The sequence below is a fragment of the Balaenoptera musculus genome, chromosome 11 (genome assembly GCF_009873245.2).
Source record: "Balaenoptera musculus isolate JJ_BM4_2016_0621 chromosome 11, mBalMus1.pri.v3, whole genome shotgun sequence".
NCBI classification, from domain to species: Eukaryota; Metazoa; Chordata; class Mammalia; order Artiodactyla; family Balaenopteridae; genus Balaenoptera; species Balaenoptera musculus.
In genome coordinates, this window is record NC_045795.1 from 61959644 (window position 1) to 61981165 (window position 21522).

The following is a 21522-nucleotide window of genomic DNA, read 5'->3' on the forward strand; positions in this document are numbered from 1 at the left end:
TTTCGTCTTGTTTATGGTTTCCTTTGCTGTGCAAAAGCTTTGAAGTTTCATTAGGTCCCATTTGTTTATTTTTGTTTTTATTTCCATTACTCTAGGAGGTGGGTCAAAAAGGATCTTGCTGTGATTTATGTCATAGATTGTTCTTCCTATGTTTTCCTCTAAGAGTTTTATAGTGTCTGGTCTTACATTTAGGTCTTTAATCCATTTTGAGTTTATTTTTGTGTATGGTGTTAGGGAGTGTTCTAATTTCATTCTTTTACATGTAGCTGTCCAGTTTTCCCAGCACCACTTATTGAAGAGACTGTCTTTTCTCCATTGTATATCTTTGCCTCCTTTGTCTTAGATTAGTTGACCATAAGTGTGTGGGTTTATCTCTGGGCTTTCTCTCCTGTTCCATTGATCTATATTTCTGTTTTTGTGCCAGTACCATATTGTCTTGATTACTGTTGCTTTGTAGTATAGTCTGAAGTCAGGGAGTCTGATTCCTCCAGCTCCGTTTTTTTCCCTCAAGATTGCTTTGGCTATTCAGGGTCTTTTGTGTCTCCATACGAATTTTAAGATTTTTTGTTCTAGTTCTGTAAAAAATGCCATTGGTAATTTGATAGGGATTGCATTGAATCTGTAGATTGCTTTGGGTAGAATAGTCATTTTCACAATATTGATTCTTCCAATCCAGGAACATGGTATATCTCTCCATCTGTTGGTATCATCTTTAATTTCTTTCAACAATGTCTTATAGTTTTCTGCATGCAGGTCTTTTGTCTCCCTAGGTAGGTTTATTCCTAGGTATTTTATTCTTTTTGTTGCAATGGTAAGTGGGAGTGTTTCCATAATTTCTCTTTCAAATTTTTCATCTTTAGTGTGTAGGAATGCAAGAGGTTTCTGTGCATTAATTTTGTATCCTGCAACTTTACCAAATTCACTGATTAGCTCTAGTAGTTTTCTGGTGGCATCTTTAGGATTCTCTATGTATAGTATCATGTCATCTGCAAACAGTGACAGTTGTACTTCTTCTTTTCCAATTTGTATTCCTTTTCTTCTCTGATTGCCATGGCTAGGACTTCCAAAACAATGCTGAATAATAGTGGCGAGAGTGGACATCCTTGTCTTTTTCCTGATCTTAGAGGAAATGCTTTCAGTTTTTGACCATTGAGAATGATGTTTGCTGTGGGTTTGTTGTATATGGCCTTTATTATGTTGAGGTAGGTTCCCTCTGTGCCCACTTTCTGGAGAGATTTTATCCTAAATGGGTGTTGAAATCTGTCAAAAGCTTTTTCTGCATCTGTTGAGATGATCATATGGTTTTTATTCTTCAGTTTGTTAATATGGTGTATCACATTGATTGATTTGCATATATTGAAGAATCCTTGCATCCCTGGGGTAAATCCCACTTGATCATGGTGTATGATCCTTTTAATATGTTGTTGGATTCTGTTTGCTAGTATTTTGTTGAGGATTTTTGCATCTATATTCATCAGTGATACTGGTCTGTAATTTTCTTTTTTTGTAGTATCTTTGTCTGGTTTTGGTATCAGGGTGATGGTGGCCTCATAGAATGAGTGTGGGAGTGTTCCTTCCTCTGCAGTTTTTTGGAAGAGTTTGAGAAGGATGGGTGTTAGCTCTTCTCTAAATGTTTGATAGAATTCACCTGTGAAGCCATCTGGTCCTGGACTTTTGTTTGTTGGAAGATTTTTCATCACAGTTTCAATTTCATTCCTTGTGATTGGTCTGTTCATATTTTCTGTTTCTTCCTAGTTCAGTCTTGGAAGGTTATACCTTTCTAAGAATTTGTCCATTTCTTCTAGGTTGTCCATTTTATTGGCATAGAGTTGCTTGTAGTAGTCTCTTAAGATGTTTTGTATTTCTGCGGTGTCTGTTGTAACTTCTCCTTTTTCATTTCTAATTTTATTGATTTGAGTCCTCTCCCTCTTTTTCTTGATGAGTCTGGCTAATGGTTTATCAATTTTGTTTATCTTCTCAAAGAACCAGCTTTTAGTTTTATTGATCTTTGCTATTGTTTTCTTTGTTTCTATTTCATTTATTTCTTCTCTGATCTTTATGATTTCTTTCCTTCTGCTAACGTTGGGTTTTGTTTGTTCTTCTTTCTCTAGTTCCTTTAGGTGTAAGGTTAGATTGTTTATTTGAGATTTTTCTTGTTTCTTGAGGTAGGCTTGTATATAGCTATAAACTTCCCTCTTAGAACTGCTTTTGCTGCATCCCATAGGTTTTGGATCATCATGTTTTCGTTGTCATTTGTCTCTAGGTATTTTTTGATTTCCTCTGATTTCTTCAGTGATCTCTTGGTTATTTAGTAACGTACTGTTGAGCCTCCATGTGTTTATGTTTTTTACATTTTTTTCCCTGTAATTCATTTCTAATCTCATAGCGTTGTGGTCAGAAATGATGCTTGATATGATTTCAATTTTCTTAAATTTACTGAGGCTTGATTTGTGACCCAAGATGTGATCTATCCTGGAGAATGTTCCGTGCACACTTGAGAAGAAAGTGTAATCTGCTGTTTTTGGATGGAATGTCCTATAAATATCAATTAAATCTATCTGGTCTATTGTGTCATTAAAGCTTGTGTTTCCTTATTAATTTTCTGTTTGGGTGATCTGTCCACTGGTGTAAGTGAGGTGTTAAAGTCCCCCACTATTATTGTGTTACTGTCGATTTCCTCTTTTATAGCTGTTAGCAGTTGCATTATGTATTGAGGTGCTCCTATGTTGGATGCATATATGTTTATAATTGTTATATCTTCTTCTTGGATTGATCCCTTGATCATTATGTAGTGTCCTTCCTTGTGTCTTGTAACATTCTTTATTTTATCTGATATGAGTATTGCTACTCCAGCTTTCTTTTGATTTCCGTTTGCATGGAATATCTTTTTTCATCCCCTCAGTTTCAGTCTGAATGTGTCCCTTGGTCTGAAGTGGGTCTCTTGTAGACAGCATATATATGGGTGTTGTTTTTGTATCCATTCAGCAAGCCTGTGTCTTTTGGTTGGAGCATTTAATCCATTCATGTTTAAGGCAATTATCGATATGTATGTTCCTATGACCATTTTCTTAATTGTTTTGGGTTTGTTTTTATAGGTCCTTTTCTTTTCTTGTGTTTCCCACTTAGAGAAGTTCCTTTAGCATTTGTTGTAGAGCTGGTTTGGTGATGCTGAATTCTCTTAGCTTTTGCTTGTCTTTAAAGCTTTTGAATTCTCCATCAAATCTGATTGAGATCCTTGCTGGGTAGAGTAATCTTGGTTGTAGGTTCTTCCCTTTCATCACTTTAAGTATATCATGCCACTCCCTGTTGGCTTGTAGAGTTTCTGCTGAGAAAGCAGCTTTTAACCTTATGGGAGTTCCCTTGTATGTTATTTGTTTCTTTTCCCTTGCTGCTTTCAATAATTTTTCTTTGTCTTTAATTTTTGCCAGTTTGATTACTATGTGTCTCGGCGTGTTTCTCCTTGGGTTTATCCTGTATGGGACTCTCTGCCCTTCCTGGACTTGGGTGGCTATTTCCTTTTCCATGTTAGGGAAGTTTTCGACTATAATCTCTTCAAATATTTTCTCTGGTCCTTTCTCTCTCTCTTCTCCTTCTGGGACCCCTATAATGTGAACGTTGTTGTGTTTAATGTTGTCCCAGAGGTCTCTTAGGCTGTCTTCATTTCTTTTCATTCTTTTTTCTTTATTCTGTTCCGCAACAGTGAATTCCACCATTCTGTCTTCCAGGTCACTTATCCGTTCTTCTGCCTCAGTTATTCTGCTATTGATTCCTTCTAGTGTAGTTTTCATTTCTGTTATTGTGTTGTTCATTTCTGCTTGTTTGTTCTTTAATTCTTCTAGGTCTTTGTTAAACATTTCTTGAATCTTCTCGATCTTTGCCTCCGTTCTTTTTCCGAGGTCCTGGATCATCTTCACTATCATTATTCTGAATTCTTTTTCTGGAAGGTTTCCTATCTCCACTTCATTTAGTTGTTTTTCTGGGGTTTTTATCTTGTTCCTTCATCTGGTACATAGACCTCTGCCTTTTCATCTTGTCTATCTTTCTGTGAATGCGGTTTTTGTTCCACAGGCTGCAGGACTGTAGTTCTTCTTGCTTCTGCTGTCTACCCTCTGGTGGATGAGGCTATCTGAGAGGCTTGTGCAAGTTTCCTGATGGGAGGGACTGGTGGTGGGTAGAGCTGGCTGTTGCTTTGGTGGGCTGAGCTCAGTACAACTTTAATTCACTTGTCTGCTGATGGGTGGGGCTGGGTTCCCTCCCTGTTGGTTGTTTGGCCTGAGGCGACCCAACACTGGAGCCTACCCGGTCTCTTTGGTGGGGCTAATGGCGGATTCTGGGAGGGCTCACGCCAAGGAGTACTTTCCAGAACTTCTGCTGCCAGTGTCCTTGTGTCCACAGTGAGACACAGCCACCCCCCCACCCAACCTCTGCAGGAGACCCTCCAACACTAGCAGGTAGGTCTGGTTCAGTCTCCTATGGGGTCACTGCTCCTTCCCCTTGGTCCCAGTGAGCACACTACTTTGTGTGTGCCCTCCAAGAGTGGAGTCTCTGTTTCCCCCCATCCTGTCGAAGTCCTGCAATCGAATCCCACTAGCCTTCAAAGTATGATTCTCTAGGAATTCTCCTCCCGTTGCCGGACCCACAGATTGGGAAGCCTGACGTAGGGCTCGGAACCTTCATTCCAGTGGGTGGACTTCTGTGGTATAAGTGTTCTCCATTTGTGAGTCACCCACTCAGCAGTTACGGAATTTGATTTTATTGTGATTGTGCCCCTCCTACCATCTCTTTGTGGCTTCTCCTTTGTCTTTGGATGTGGGGTATGTTTTTTGGTGAGTTCCAGTGTCTTCCTATCGATGATTGTTCAGCAGTTAGTTGTTGTTCTGGTGTTCTTGCAAGAGAGAGTGAGAGCACCTCCTTCTATTCCGCCATCTTGAACCAATCTCTTTGCTCTGACTTTTTTTTTTTTGATGTATAGTTGATTTACAATATTATGTTAGTTTCAGGTGTATAAGGTAGTGATTGAAAATTTTTATAGATTATACTCCATTCATAGTTATTATAAGATATTGGCTATATTCCTTGGGCAGTGCAATATATCCTTGTAGCTTATTTATTTTATACATAATAGTTTGTACCAAAAGAAAGCCACTTTAATTGAAGTAATGAACAGTCAGGAACCTGAAGCAGGACTTTTACCACCTTCTCAAAAGTCAGTTTTCACTCAGGCAAATACTGAAACATAATGGTCCTTTTGGGCAACTTTACTTGACCCATAAAGCATTTTGTGTATCCTATGGAAAGCCATCTCACAAGCACAGATGTTGGAATATATGTATGGCATTGACATATGTTGATCTGCTTATTTTACTTAAAACTAGCAACTCTGGTTTTCCTTGATCCTGCCCTGGGAGATTGGGCAATACGGTTTCATCAACATCATGAATTGGCTTAAGTATAGGTCATGCTGAATTATCAAGTTTCAAAACTTACCTAAAATATTTCTGAATCTTTGTCATCAGCTATTTGGTTTTTGTGGATCTCCTTTCCAAATGACCAGGTAGACTATAAAATACCCACGGTTTCTAATTGATGACATTTCCTCATAAAAAACATTTTTATCTTTCATGATTAATGGTCCGGAAATGGGAGAACCCTAGAATCATTTTGTTGAAGATGACCTATAAACATGAGCTGGGTAGTTGGGTCTCTGCACAAGGATTATGCCAAGTGTCACACAGCTAGGTTCCTATTGGTAGCAAAAAGGAAGGGGACCTGCCTTTACTGAGCCTTAGTGTGACGTTGTGTTAAAAGGACAGCTTGAGCTCTTCACTGAGGCTTTCCAGTGCTCTCCTTTTCCTATTTTGCACACACGTCTGGTTTCTATTTTAATATTAGTGTAACTCCGTTCCCTCTTTCCTTTGCTTTTCTCTCAAGGTTGACAGCCCCATGGCAGGAAGGCTCACCCTGTTATTGATCGGTCATTGCACCCTACTGTGGGCTGGGCAGGCACTCTTTAGGTGCTTCTTTTCCCTTTCTTTCTTTTCTTTTTGGAGCTTTTCTTTCCTCACCCACCCACTTCCTATGACTTTCCTTCTCCTCTGTGGTCCACCCCTCAAATCTTTTATATCTCTCCCTAGTTTTCACTCTGTTACTTTTCTTCCCTACCCTCCCACTATTTTTCTTTTCCGTTGATTCATTTCCACAACCCGTGTCCCATCTTCTTTGATGCTAATAGCATTTGGCATTGCATTTTGATCAGTTACCCAACTAATAGCAGCAGGCTCCATGTGTGCATTATTTAAACTTCATTTTAGGGACTCTGGCACATCCTGCTTTGTGTATGCCCAAGTCTCCAATGCCTAGATGAGGTCCTTGTGTTTAGGGTTGGGGAATTAATACATTCCTAGGGATAAACAAATGAATGAACACATTGCTGGTCAACTTGATGGTGTCCATAATCCACAATTTCTGCCTCAGAAGAAATTTCTGGATCTTGAAGCTTGCAGGCTCTCCCGAATAAATGAGAATGGATGGATAGATAGATGACAAGTATAGAAAATGCTCTGTGTTGTTTATCACACGATAGAGTAAGTCTCTGCACTGTAGGCAAAAGAATGCGGTTAGTAAGGTCTGGGTTTTAGTCCTGACTTGTCCTTTCCTGCAGGCTTGCATGAGAAAGCTATACCCTTTCACAGCGTGGGCTCATTAATCTGAAAGTGAGCTACCTTACCCAGAGGGTGTGAGAAGAGATGTGTGTAAAAGCACTTTATGAATTACAAAACACTACACAAATAAAGCATCGTTATGTTGCCTGTATTAGTCATAATGCAATTAGGAATTTAAAATTGGACTCTTATTATAAATATATGATTTACTTTTAAATTTATTTGTTGAAAGAATGTACCTCATCTTCAAATAAAGGGATGGCATGAGCTTCAGACCATAGAGAATAGTTTATTGAAAAGCCTCCCTTTTGTAAGATTTTAGGATTAAAATTAGATAACGATGAGAATAAATGTGTGCTTTTAATAGTAAATGTTACACAAATCAATGTGATGGCTTCCCTTATGCTAATTTTTATTTTTTAAATAAACTTATAATGTTCTATATATGATACAGCTGAGTGGTAGAATAGCCATACCTGTGAATGACTTATCTTAGGGTTTAAAAATTCATAAACTTGAACTTCTTTTGTTTAGGTCCCAGACTGTGGAGGAGAATGCACTAACCACATCCATCAAAGATGTTAATCATGGTTTCTCCTTGTTAATTTTCTTCTCTCTCTGAAACCTTGGCCCACTGAAAATAGAGAAATGAGTGAAACCCATCTCACTAAATTGAGTCATGTTGAGTGCATCTGTGTGACCTTTGCTGGGCCCCTCTGATTGACAAGTGAAGGAGAAAAGGGCTAAATCCTGAACCTCCTTCAGTGTCCCCAGTTCTCCCACCTTAGCGAGCCCCAGATCACTTGCTTTGTCTTAAGTAAGCTGTGTCCTTCTACCTCTCCATTCTCCTTTCATTCCTACAGCCCATGCAGGACGCGTTGGCAGACCTTCCAGAATGGTACGGAATAAAAGTCATGCAGGCCCACTGGATCGGGGACTGTGTGGGCTGCCATTTGGACTTCACGTTAAAGGTGATCAAGCAAGAGCATCTCCAGCAATTAATGCTCAGAAACCCCCTTCTGCATTTTTAGAACTCTTTGAAGAGACCAGCAACTTGAGACTCTGCAGCAGTGCTATCCAGTAGAAAGATACTGAGAGTCACATATGTAATTTCAAATTTCTAGTAGCCACATTTTTTAAAGTGCAAAGAAACAGGTGAAATTAATTTTAATAACATATTTTATTTAACTCACTACATCCAAAATTTTCATTTCAAGATGTGATCACATAGAAGACCTTTGCTTCTCCACCAGGGTGAGGGATGCGGGTCTCTGAGCCACCTGGCTACTGTATGTGGAATGTCTTCTGTATTCTCTCCCTTGCCCAATATTTTATCACGAAAGTGTTTCCATCTCCATTCCTGGACCCACCTGAAAATGAGACATCTCCGGAGGGAACACTGTCAGTCCTGCAGGTACAGGGCCATGTGGCTGTGCCTCTGAGGCCCCACGACTGGCTCCATAGGTGACACCTAATTGGCACTCAGTCCATAGTGTGGACTTTTAGTTCTGGGCCCCAAGCGCTTCGCACATCATTGGCACTTTGTGAGCACATTTGAATGTGTGAAGGAAGGAGGATCTGGCCTCTCTGTGTCCTCTGTGTCTGTCACATAGTTGGCATTCAGTTGGTGCCTAATGTTTGACTCTTCCTTGAAAGGCATTTAACCAGCCCTAGGAGCACTCATTCTTGAGCTCAGCTCAGGCTGTCCTTTCTTTCCTATTCAAAATGGAATTAGCCTCAGTGTCTTTTTCTGGTTAGAAATGTTGATGCCTTTATTTGTAACTTAAATCCTGGAGGAAAGTATAGCTCCTTTCTCAGGACAAATAACATTGACAGTTATTATTGATTTGTGAACAAAGGAGCCAAGAACCGGGGAAGGCATCCTTCTGAGCATGCTTTGACCCCCTTTGATTTGGGGCCCCCAAGTACGCCTGGTTGTGGGCACTGGAGAGGCCTCCTGAAAGAGGAGCTGCGACCCTCTTCTCTCTTACCCTTTCTGCCCCTGCCAGGGACCACCTCAGGTCCCCACATCCCTGTGGCTATGGTCAGAAGCTGTCACCACTGTCTGGGATTGGGGAGGGGTGGGGGGAAGGGATATGGCTGGGGAGCACAGCAGCCCAGAGGGAGGACTGAGAAATGAAATGACTCTGCTTCCCCCCTGCCAGGTTGATGGGCAAGTCACAGGAGAAAAGCTGAGCGCCTACACGGTCACCCCCGAGGCCGTTTACGGCACTTCCCACGTGGCCATCTCTCCCAGCCACAGACTCTTACATGGGCACAGCTCTCTGAAGGAAGCCTTTCGGAAGGCTCTCATCCCTGGCAAAGGTGAGTTGGCAAGTTAAGGTTAAGACGGGGGCATTATGCCTTATGTTTCACAGAGTTCATGGTCCTTTCACATATGTCATCTTGTGTGATCTGTTATTCTCCTTGGCCTAACTTTTCATGTTTTGATTTTAAAACATGAGGATCAAAAAGAACTTTGAAAATGTTAAGTTACTTTGAGTTACTAGTTTGTCCGCTTCTTAAGTTTTTGTTTGAAAGCTCAACTCTTTCCCTTTAAATATAATCTAGATTTAAAGCTCTTTTCTGATAGGAATAGAATCTGGTACTTAATTTATAATTTTATCATCAAATAAAACTATACTGACAGGGACAGGAAGGAAGCCAATGACAATTAGAGGAAACATTTTCAGTAACTTAATTTTAGTATCTTTAAGAATTCATACAGTGATCTGAGCAGACAAGCAGAGTCCTGCTCAATACAGGTCTTAAATGAGTGGATCAAGCTGACCTAGAATTGGCATAGCAGGTGTTGGTCAGTGAGGACTGGGAAGTGACTACGCATTAGTCAGTATTCCAGGGTTGCAAGCAACAGAATCCATCTCTGGCTAACCCAGGGGAGAAGGGGAACATACTGGAAAGCTGTGGGGAAGAACCAATCTGGAAGAGGACTTGGACCACACAGCCATGGGGGTTTGGGCAGCAGGAACTAATAGTGTCTTGAGTACCACTGACTGAGTGAATCTGCTCTCACCTCGCCCTCAGTGCTTGGGGCACTTGGTTTGAGATTCCTGTTGCAGAGAAAGGTGTTCGCTTGGTATAACTGGGGACCCTGGCCTTTTTGTTGGCCAAGGGAAGGCCAGGCACCTTCCTTGATAGACCAACAAGACTGTCATCAGTGAGGAAGGGGTAGCTTTCTAAAACTCAGAGGCTCTTACCAGGGGAAGGGGATATGGATCCTGGGCAGGCGAAAGGAACTCCCCTGTCATTTAGAAGTAGGTCTCCAGAGAAATGTAAAATTTCTGTAAAAATCTCAGCCTACTTCACTTTTCATAGACTATAAACTTCAACCCAAAGCACACAGTCTGAATTATTGGAGGTCTATTTAAAGTATTTGATTAATAAAATTTTTTGAATGGTGGCATAAAGTTTTTTTTTTAATTGCTATTCTTAAAATAGTCAGAATGAAAGATTTCCTGATCACGTTGGAAAGATAAACAATGTCATCCCAGCTTCTCTCTGCTTAAGACTTCTAATTGTTTACTTAACAACGTTAATATTCAGATCAGTTAATACTTATTGAGAGCCTGCTACATACTGAGCACTCGGGGATGCATAGATGGCCGTCCACAGTCCTGTCTTCGGGGGGCGGAGGCGGGGTCATAGCAGAGGAGACCTAGGTGCATATGTAATTCACTGGCACAGGACAGATATCACTTGGTTTCATCTCTTTTGTTGTTGTATATTGAAATGGAGAAAAGACTCTTTTAAGATTTCAGTGTGTGCTTATAAAGTCCAGTAGCTATCTCTCTCAGTTTTCTTTTCCACGTATTCAAAAGAAAGATCGGATTGTTTTCAACTGTTTAGTTTAAAGGGAAAACTCGTTGTTTTTACTTTCATGAGCATTTTGAGATTCCTTGAGGGCTATGTTGGTTGAATAATATCTAAAATTGAAAAACTGAAAAATGTAAACATCTGGCCTTAGATTTTTTTCCCATGGTTAATCTGGGGACACAAATTAAAGTGAAGTAATAGCAGTAGAGGATTAACCAGCTAATAAGTTACAAAAGATGGAGTTCCTGACATGAAAGACACTATATAAATCAAAAACATTTTCATACATAAGAAATTAAGAAATGATTTTAGCATATGCAGAGAGCAGTGTTTTCATGATCATTTGGATATCAGCAGATCTGACTTGGCCTGGTTATTTCCTTTTGGCGCTGAATGGCTCGTTCGCTTTGTTCTCCCCTCTTTTTAGTAATCTCTGAGATAATTCCAAACGGAACACTAAACTTGTCTCTAAATTTTCTGATTCTAATTTTCAGAATGGAAATATTTTTAAAAAAATATTCTTTTTGCAGATGTCAATTTATTCAAAGTCTCTAGATTAATTTGCATGTCAAGTCTCTGGATGTTGACATGTGGAATCAGTCATTTATGGCCAGTACAGTGCTTGAGTGTAATGCAGTTTTCCCAATGAATTAAAATTACCATATGAATATGGATTTATGCCTCCTTTGGCCTTTGAGGTCACATTTTAAACCTGAACATCTTATCACTAGTGTCATTTACCATTGCCATCTGGCTCAAATCAGGCAAGCAGCTTGGTTTTCCCTCAAATGTCCAGTTTTGAGGATAACTAATGTTAAAGCAGTGACTGCTGCAAGTCATGGCAACACACAGTTGTGACTGAATATATCACTTGCACAAGTTTAAATTCTCAAACATGAGTTCCTGCAGTTGCTAAGTTGATTTCTGCATGTTGGCTCCTGAGTTGGCACAAGATGATCAAGGTTCTGATCCCAGATCCATCCTATGACTTAAGGATGGTCATTTTACCTTTGTAAGTTGAGTTTTCTCTGCAGCGCAGGTGATGGGGCTATCAGGCAAGGTGGGATGGAGTGCTTGGTGGGAACAGAAGGAGCCCTGAGGGGTCTGAGGAGGAGGATGACACATGTGGACAGGGTGATGCTTGAGTCGCAGAGTAGAGGCAGGAGAGCTGGCTTACCCCATTAGTTAGGGTGAGAGATGGTGAAGACCCTAGAACAGTGGCCATCAAAATGGAGGGGCGAGAACAGCTCTGAGAAGTATTTGGAAGGCTCCTGGGACAACTCCCTGATTTCTGGCCTGGCCGACTGGGTTGCTGATGTTATTGACTAAATGTACTGTTTTTGCTCAGCATCCTATAATTGGCACAGATTCCTTTAAGAGAGCAAAAATTAAGGTCCTTCTCTATACGGTTCTTGAAATTGAGTGTATTTCCATAATCATTGGCATTGCCTCCTTTTCTCAGCTGACCGCCTCTGATTTAAGTTATGTAAGCTGTGACTTGATAGGAACTAGAAACCATAAAAAGCATCAATAGGGAAATATCATCAGAGTTTTAGAAGCTGTTCTGTCATTCCCTGGAGTCTTTTCTTACATTCCTAATATTAAAATATGCAAACCCTGGGGCTTTGGAACCATGCATTTCAGCTCTGAGTCACCAGTGGTCTACACAATGTATTTTTTGCCAAAAGGGTAAATGAGGTCTCCCTAATGGGTGACTTAGAAACCCTGTTGTTATTGACACATTAGAGAGAAGCCCCAGAACACTGAATAATGTATTGCTCCCTATTGTCTTGCCCCGGCTCCATTGATTCAGCATGGGGGTGGGACAAAGGGTAAGGAACAGAATCCTGTGGATAATAGTTTATTCTCGGATCAAACTGCTCCTACTAGCATCCTTTCAGCGCATGTTAATAGATGCTGTGTGGAGGAAAGCTTCCGTGCTCAGGTAACCTGGAATAAAGCAAAAATAAATAGGTTTCTTTGCTTCTGGACTTTTTAGTGCCTTCGCTGTGCTAACGTGCACTGCGACTGTCTACGAGGGGACGTCATGCAGCTCTCCTCACGCTTACTTGACCAGAGGACCCTGTTTCCACAGAGCATCCCTGCGACCTAGTTGCAAGCAGCACTGCTTTGCTGAGTTATGAACAGAGACTTTGGTCTGTTTTTCCATGGGGCGTGAAAGACCTGCCTTTTTTGCAGTGGGGGCCCTGAGAGCAGAGGGCAGCTTCTTGACTGGAATGTTTCCTTTGTAATTTCTAACTATTAAGTTAGTAATCCTTTGTATCTTCTAAAGCATTTAGCTGTGACTTAACCCCTGTATGAACTGCTTCAGTTACTTGGGATTTCTCCTTGGCTTCCTGCTTCATGTCACCAGCACATGACTAATGAGAAATGTAGACAATGCTAGGCCTGGCCAAGAACTTTTTTCTAATTGAAAAACTGTCCCACATTTTATGTGGGAAAATGGAGAAAAATTCAACCCTTTAATGCAAGTACTCTACTTTTTTTTTCATACTTTTCTTGTAATGACTTTATTGAGATATAATTTATTGAGATATAATTCACATATCATAAAATTCACCCATTTAAAATGTGCAATTCAAAGGTTTTTAGTATATCTACAGAGTTTTACAACCATCACCACTGTCAATTTTAGGACATTTTTATCATCCCCCAAAGAAATCCCATACCCTCTAGCAGTCACCCCCATTCCTCCTATTTCCCCAGCCCCAGGCAGCCACTAATCTACTTTCTTTCTCCATAAACTTGCCTGTTCTGGACATTTCATATAAATGGACTTATATGATATTTGTTCTTTTGTGACTGGCTTCTTTCATTTAGTATAATGTTTTCAAGGTTCATCCATGTTGTAGTCAGTACTTCATTCCTTTTTATTTCAGAATAATATTCCATTGTATATACCAGATTCTATTTATCCATTCATCAGTTGATGGACATTTTGTTTCTTTCCACTTTCCAGCTAGCTGCTATGAACATTCGTTCAGATTTTTATGTGGATATATGTTTTTATTTCCTTGTGTATATATTGGCTTGGCCAAAAAGTTCATTCGGTTTTTCTATATGACCGAATGGAAAAACCCGAATGAATTTTTTTGGCCAACCCAATATCTAGGAGTAGAATTGTTGGGTCTTATGGTAACTCTATTTTTAACTGGTTGAGGAACAATAAGACTGTTTTTTAAAACAGCTGCTCTATTTTACATTCCCAGCAGCAGTACATGGGGGTTCCAATTTCTCCACATCTTTGCCTACACTTGTTATTGTCTGTCTTTTTTATTATGGTCATGCTGGTGAGTGTGAAGCATTATCTCATTGTGGTTTTGATTTGCATTTACCTGATGGCTAATGGTATTGAACATCTTTGCACGTGCTTATTGGCCATTTATATATCTTCTTTAGAGAAATATCTGTTCAGATCATCTGCCCATTTTTTAATTTAGTTGTCTTTATTATTAAATTTTAATAGTTTTTTATGCTAGATACAAGTTTCTTATCAGATATATGATTTACAAAAATGTTCTCCAGTTCTGTGGGTTTTCTTTTCACTTCCTTGATGGTGTCCTTTGAAGCACAGAAGTTTCAAATTTTGGTAAAGTCCAATTTATCTACTTTTTCTTTTGTTTTTGCTTTTGGTGTCATACCTAAGAAAGCATTGCCTAATCAAAGATCACAAAGATTTATACCTATGTTTCTTCTAAGAGTTTTATGGTTTTAGATCTTGTATTTAGGTCTTTGATCCATTTTTAAATTAAGTATAATTTTTATATATAGCAAAGGTAGGAGTTCAACTTCGTTCTTTTGTATGTGTCATAAATCTTTTAAATTCGTGTTCCCGCACACACTTATCTTAAAAATCAGACTGCTTCTGTCTTTATTTTTTGGTTTTTACTTAATATGGTATCAGAAAATATTTCTTTGTTTTTAGGCAGGCTTCCCAATTGTTTTTTAATCCATACATAATATTCTGTCTACTCAGTGTACCATAATATCCTAAATCTTCCCTATCATGTTGAACATTTGGCCTTTTTCATGTTTGGGCTATTATGGAGACAGCTCTTTGCCTCTATAGAATTACTTCCTTAGGAAACATCCCCAAGAGTGTGATTTTTTTGGTCAAAGGTTATGAACCCTTTTCTAGTTCTGTTTACAAGTTGCTTTTATTGGTTTCTGAAAGGGCTGTATCAGTTTAGAGTGCTGTATCCAATGATATATGAATTTCAGTGCAACTTCACAACCAGTGATGGTACCCTTCTAAAAGTTTTTCTTATCAGGTGAAAAATAATAATACTTCAAGATTACTTTAATTTCCATCTCTCTTTATAAAAATTCATTTGTGTTTTTAAAAATCTAGGTGATATATGTATATTACGTGAAATTTCAGAGGGTACTAACAACAACAATGACAGTAGCCTCCTTACCCAACCACTTTTAATTTTGGGGGGAATTTGTTACTTAGGATATAAGTTCGATGGCTGTGACAGAGTCCTAGAAAAACAGTGACTAAAAGGACAGAAGTTTATTTCTTGCCCACCTGACATACAGAGTGGGTGTAACAAGTCTGCTTTGTGGGGTGATTGGGGCCAAGGCTCTTTCTGTCTTCCTGCTCTGCCCCTCTAGGACGTTGCCCTTATCTGTGTGTTCTAGGTTGTTCCACACTTCATCTGTGTCACAGTAAGAAGGTGGTGGGGGAAGAAGGGCAGCTCCTTCCCTTTGAGAGCGTGACCTGCAAGTTGCTTCTACACTTACCCCATGGCCATACCCAGTGCAAGGGAGGCTGAGCAGGGCTGCCATTAGCTATGCAGTCATGTGTCCAACTAAACATTCTATTGCTGAATCAGAAGGAGAGACAGATATGGGGTCAACTGGCAGTCTGTGCCACCGCTGTTTCTCTGGTATAGACCGCCACATGTCTGTATAATATGCCTACACTGCTGTCTCTCCATTCACCAGTTCCTGACATTACCTAGTGACTTTTATTCTCACTCCACCACGCCTCACTGTCCATCCTCCTAATAACATACCATAATTGCAGAATTTGCAAATGTATACCTCTTCTTTGAGAAGGGACCATATGGAATCAGAAATCTGGGTGTCCACTTTGAGGGTGTCAGCACTTCAGCAGCTCCGGCAGCAGGTGCCTCCCAGTCATGGTACCAGGGTGCTGGCTGAACCTCATCCCTGGAGACCCATTTGCGTTGCATTTTCACTCTGTCCCCACCATACCCTGTCCTGTGCTTCCTGACACCCAAGGTGAAGGAAGATCGGGGCTGGCTTAGATGTTTACAGAGCCTATCTTTACCTCTCTGAAAAATAAATCCTAATTCCTAGGCTTTTTTTTCTTTAAGGTTTTTCTGATGTGGACCATTTTTAAAGTCTTTATTGAATTTGTTACAATATTGCTTCTATTTTATGTTTTGGTTTTTTGGCTGCGAGGCATGTGGGATCTTAGCTCCCCATCCAGGGATCGAACCCACACCCCTTGCATTGGAAGGCGAAGTCTTAACCACTGGACCACCAGAGAAGTCCCCCTAGGCTTATTTTAACTTTGGGGTTTGTAGAACATATTTTAGATAAATCTATATAAAGTCTTAAAACATAGCGGGTGTAAATAGTAATAGTTCATAAATTATAACTGTAGTTAATTGCTTATGTTGCAAAAGCTCAAATGAACTCACTAATTGTTTACACCTCTCATCCCTTCTTCCTTTGGGACTTTATTGGGGTCTTCATGCTTCCAGTCCTACATATATTCAATGAAGATTCATGTATGTATGGTTTATCTCACTGCTGCAGTAGTTGTAATAAGCTTCATTTAAGATGACACACTGTTTGGATAATTCCAAATTAAGTGTTTTATTATGACCACATAAATATTGGTCACCTGAGCCAACTATACTACGATTACATTTTCCTTTTTATATAACTTTCTATTTTTCCTGAAGTTCATGGTGTCCTCATTTTTTAAATTTGCTTTGTGTTCTTTGAATTTCTGACTGTCTTCCCACATCCTCCCAGAAGCTCTTTAAAACTCCTCTCAAGTTTTCTGCATATTCCAGCCTGTCAGATAATCTATCCATCCCCTTTTTTTCCTGAAGATGCTTCCTGGGGCTCTCTGTCCTGCTTAAATCTGACCTGGTCATCCTCCAGGCTTCTGCATATCTGTCCTCCTGGGACTTCTCTCTGTCTCTGCTCTGCAAATGTCCTTACCCTCTTTTCTTTGTTGGATCCTCTGTTTCCTAGATCCCATGTCTGTCTCTTTCTTGATTTACCTCTTCCTTTTGCTGGACCACAACCTCTGGTATCTCCTTAGAAATGGTACATGGGAGGGAACTGTTTTGTCCTTGTATGTGTGGAAATCTCCTCTCTGCTCATTCATTTTCTCCTTTCCTATACACTTCCGTCTTCAAGTGTTATAGTTTAAAATTTCAGATATCTTTTAGTTTCACCATAGATAGATTGTTGTGTTTCTCATTCTTCTGTATACTTGAGGTACTTTTCAAAAGGAAAAGGGGGTGGTGGGAACATCTTTACTCCACCATCTGGAAAGTAAAAATGCCATTTTCATGTCTTTGGTTAGGAGCGCGAATGAATATTTTCATTTTTTTGTTTAATTTTGATTCTCCACTAGTGTGAATTATCTGTTAATACCTTCAAAGAACAAATTCTATAATAATTAGCACAAAAACACAGAAATTCTAAAGCTTATTTTTCTCACTTGTCTCCTCTGAGATTCAGATGGTGTTAGAGTCCCAGCACACTGGCGTCCACAGTTGTTTGCTCTCATTTTCAGATTGCCTCACGCCCGTGACGGCTGTGAGCATGCTCACCCAGCAGGAAGTCCCTGTTGTCATCTTGGCCAAAGCTGACTCTGAGGGCTCTCTGGATGCAAAAATAGGTAAGTAGCCATTAAAATGTAATCAGGATAATGTACTTGGCAGGTTTAAGATCAAAATACTAGCCTGGAAGAGCTGACTATATATTCCATGATCTGTTTTGCCTCTTTGTAAAAATGAATGTCCCTTCATTTCATCATCTCTTATTTAAGCATCACGTTTTGAAAACATACCAAGTATATCACATCTTGCTAGTTGCTACTGAGAATAATGAAAAATGTCTGGCCCATGGATTTTGCCAGTAGAGCTAGTTGATGAGACTTGCCTATACAATGTGGGGAACCATACAACTGAGATGAAAATCCAATTTCAGAATTCATAGAACCAACAGCAACTGCTGAGATGGGCGTTCAAAGCACACATGATCGATGTGGGCTGGGTTTTTGGTGAAGGCTTTGTGGAGGAAGTGAACTTCAGCTATGCAAGAAAGGGATCGTGAAATAGCAGTAAAATCGAAGGCATATTTAGAGCTGTAAATTGGATATCCTTGGCGGCCTTACTCATTCCTAAGAGTTCTAACCTCTCATCACGTAACAGGAAGTCTGGGATTGAACCAAGGCGTGAGACCTAATCATACCCCATCCAAGACCTGCCCTCAGGGTAGACCCGAGCATCTCTCTACAGCTTTCCTACTGTAGATTCCAGCCAGTCTCCAAAGTGCCAAAACCTGTGGAGAAAGTTATTTCCACACTCTCTATCTCCTAGCACACAGAAGAAATAGCATTGCTTATTGAAATCATGTTTTTGCTCACAATTCTCAGATCCTTTTTTGGCAAACTGATTTGAAGAAACATCAACACAGAAAACAGATATTAAGCCACTCAAGTCATTCTCCTCTGACAATTTAAACCTAGAAAGTATGTTGCTTAAAGGAAATAATTCCTTCTATTACTTTAATGCATTTTGTAATTAGTAAAATTCATTAATAGAACCAGCCAAGATAAACAATAAAGGAAGCTCTTGTTGATGTGGCTTTTTTCCCTTTTGTTTTTGTTGTTATTGTTGTTTTTAAATATTTATTTATTTATTTTGGCTGTGCTGGGTCTTAGTTGCGGCATGAGGGATCTTTTAATTGCGGCGTGCAGACTTCTTAGTTGCCGCATGCAGACTCTTAATTGTGGCATGCGAACTCTTAGTTTCAGCATGCATGCAGGATCTAGTTCCCCACCAGGGATCGAACCTGGGCCCCCTCCATTGGGATCGTGGAGTCCTACCCACTGGACACCATGGAAGTCTCCCCTTTTGGTATTTTGAGTCAAAGTACTAACACAATATTGAGAGTTCTGAAGGATAAGGGAAAAAGAAAAAGGAAAATCTGATTTTCTTGGGTATGCATGGAAAATCATTTTTCCTGTTGTCTTGATTTCCCACACTTCCGTAATTAATGTTTTCTGAATTATTGGCTCTTGCCTTCCAAGAAGAACAGAAACAAAAGTAAACAAGAGTTAAAGTGGTGTTTTCACCATCTCACCTGCATGTTACAAATAGTTCACATTCTACTGAGCCCCACATGACCAACACCGTGGCCCAGAGCAGTCTTTATGTGATCAAATAAATTCCGTGGTCACAATGTCTCCATTCGAAGATTGCTCCTAGTTACTACAGACCACAAACTTTTGGAATGCAGTAAATGACTTTTTTCCCTTCTTGACCATAAACACTTTTCAGCAACCTTTATTGCTTGCCATTTGTCCTCACCCTTCAGTATCCTTCAAGTCCATTCTGAGAGTTTATTTGCTTCATTAGATGCTTTTCGTCCATAATCTCAGCTGGAACACCACAGAACTTTCCATCATACCATGGAGTTTTCCATCTTACCAAGGAGCTTTAGAATGTGTGTTCCAAACATTAAATCACCCTTTTAGGGCAGCGTTCCAGAGAGGTTGTTCATGGACACCTGACGTAAGCATTTTGTGTGTTACCCTTAGTTTTATCTCTCTCAGTTGCTGCGTGATGTGTAGTGTCCACAAGGATGTCAGCAGTTTTGACAGTTGACCCTACAGCAGTTCTCAACCAGGGGTGATTTGGCAGCAGGCAACATTTGGCAATTTTAGAAACATTTATACTGGTAGAGACCAGGGATGCTATTCAACATCCTACAGCACACAGAACAGGCCCCCCAGCAAAGTTCAGAATGTCAGTAGGACCCAGGTTGAGAAACCCTGGTCTACAGAACCAACAACTAAAAAGCCTGTTTTTATTAATAGCTGAAGCTGAAACAGCATGCCTTGGCCCTCTGGATGAGTGATTTACTTACATTCAACTCCATCTCCTCAAGGGCATATGTGGGTTGAAGAATAAATGTCTATTCAGAATGTACTGTTGCCTCTGGGAACAAAGCATAGTTTGAAGAAACACAGTGGCCAGCTTTCCACTTACCGAGTGGATTTTTCTGGGGTGCTAGGAGCTGCTGGAGGAGTCAGCCCTGCTTCTCAAGAGAACTCTACTGCCCTGTGTCACTCAAAGGAGGCACTTCCCCAGATGCTTGTGATTTACTATTTAAGTGACAGAAGCATCCAAAATTGTATATTTTAGAATTACAACTATTTTTTAAAAGAAACTAAGCAATGGAAAAAGACTTACAGGAAGTAGTGCCAATATGGTAAACTATTGTGTTAGGGTAGTGAGTTTCTCCAAGACTGTTCTCCATTTTCCCAATGAATATGATGTGGTTTTATAATTTGTGTGACTAAAATCTTTTAGAGTCTCCCTTCAGAAGCTAACGCTGAGTGTCAGTGCTGTCAATTACTTTGTGATTTGGCCATTTGCAAAGGAGACATTTTGTGTTTCTTCCCCTAAACAGGAATTCCCAGCACCAGCTTAGAGGACACTCTCTTAGCCCAAACCCTGGGCCTGTCGTACTCTGAAGTCATTGAAACGATGCCAGATGGCACGGAGAGACTGAGCAGCTCTGCGGAGGTCGGTGCCCGTGGAGGTGGCCGAAGAACTTACTTATAAACTCAGGGCCTTGACATGAGCTTGATGACACATTTTCCTTTGGGTGCAAGTTACAACCTATCATTTCATTCATACCCACACTAACAGTCTTGCAGCCTCGTTTCTTAATCTATGAAAACAAAATAATATTCTTTTTCAAGATCTAAAAGCTTATCAGCTCCAAGTTGAACCTGATCCTAGGATAGTGTGGTTATCGAAGCAACTAAACTTTATTTTGCGAATCTTCTGCTTAAGAAAAATGACCTCTTCCAGGGAAACTGATTCCTTGGGACAGGTGACCAAAATTGGCTGTTCCTTTTAGAGATCTCTGTTCTCCCCAGATTACTGACTTATTCCCACCTAAAATTTGACTCAGTTTTAGAAATCAGCAGAAAAGTTTTGAGTCATGTTTATTTGGTCAAGGTTGTCTCTTGCTAGGTGGTAAGTCTGGCAGGATTTGAGCTCAGCCTTGATACCGAACTAGGCCAGAAATTATGATGGGAGAAGAAGGGTGAGGTGGGGAAGGGGGAAGTGGGAAATGGCTTAGACAGTGATTCTCAAACTTGAGCACACACCGGAATCACCTGGTGGCCTTGTTAGAACACAGATTCCCTGGCCCCCATCTGGAGATCCTGCTTCACAGTCCCTGATGCAACCGCAGAATTTGCATTTCTAACAAGTTTCCAGGTGATGCCACTACTGCTGCTGATCCAGGCACCACATTTTGAGAATCCCTGGGTTAGAACTCTGCCACCCAAAGTCTGGTCCCCGGACCAGCAGCGTTGGCATCGCTTGTTAGAAGTGTAGACTCTCAGACCCCACCTGGTCTAGTGAGAACCCCATGTGATTGGAGTGCACATTAAAGTTTGAGAGTTCCGGTTTAGAGCACTCTTTCTTCAACTTGGCTGCCCTTTGAAAACACCTGGAACATTTAAAAAAATACTGATGCTTGAGTCCCACCCCAGATATTCTGATTTAATGGTTGGGGGAGTGGAGAGGACATGGATCAGACATCAGGAGCATTCAGTACTCCCCGGGTGATTCTAACGTGCAGTAGGGCCTGGGAACTCCTGGCTTAACATAGTGATTACAACCCGGCCATGTCTCAGAATCACCTGGGAGATGCTTACTGGCCCCACCTGGGTGATCCTGATTCCGTTAGACCTGAAGATCCA

At 40.4% G+C, this 21522-nt stretch overlaps 1 protein-coding gene across 5 annotated transcripts in view; it reads left to right on the forward strand.

The window, feature by feature from the left end:
- LARS2 (leucyl-tRNA synthetase 2, mitochondrial) overlaps window positions 1–21522 on the forward strand; it is a 158164-nt gene that overhangs the window by 90720 nt on the left and 45922 nt on the right. For all 5 annotated transcript variants that reach the window (XM_036870000.1, XM_036870002.1, XM_036870003.1 and 2 more), the window contains 4 exons: window positions 7526–7633; window positions 8828–8987; window positions 17308–17412; window positions 20214–20329. In XM_036870000.1, coding sequence (XP_036725895.1) covers window positions 7526–7633; window positions 8828–8987; window positions 17308–17412; window positions 20214–20329 — 489 coding nt within the window. The remainder of the gene's footprint in view (window positions 1–7525; window positions 7634–8827; window positions 8988–17307; window positions 17413–20213; window positions 20330–21522) is intronic.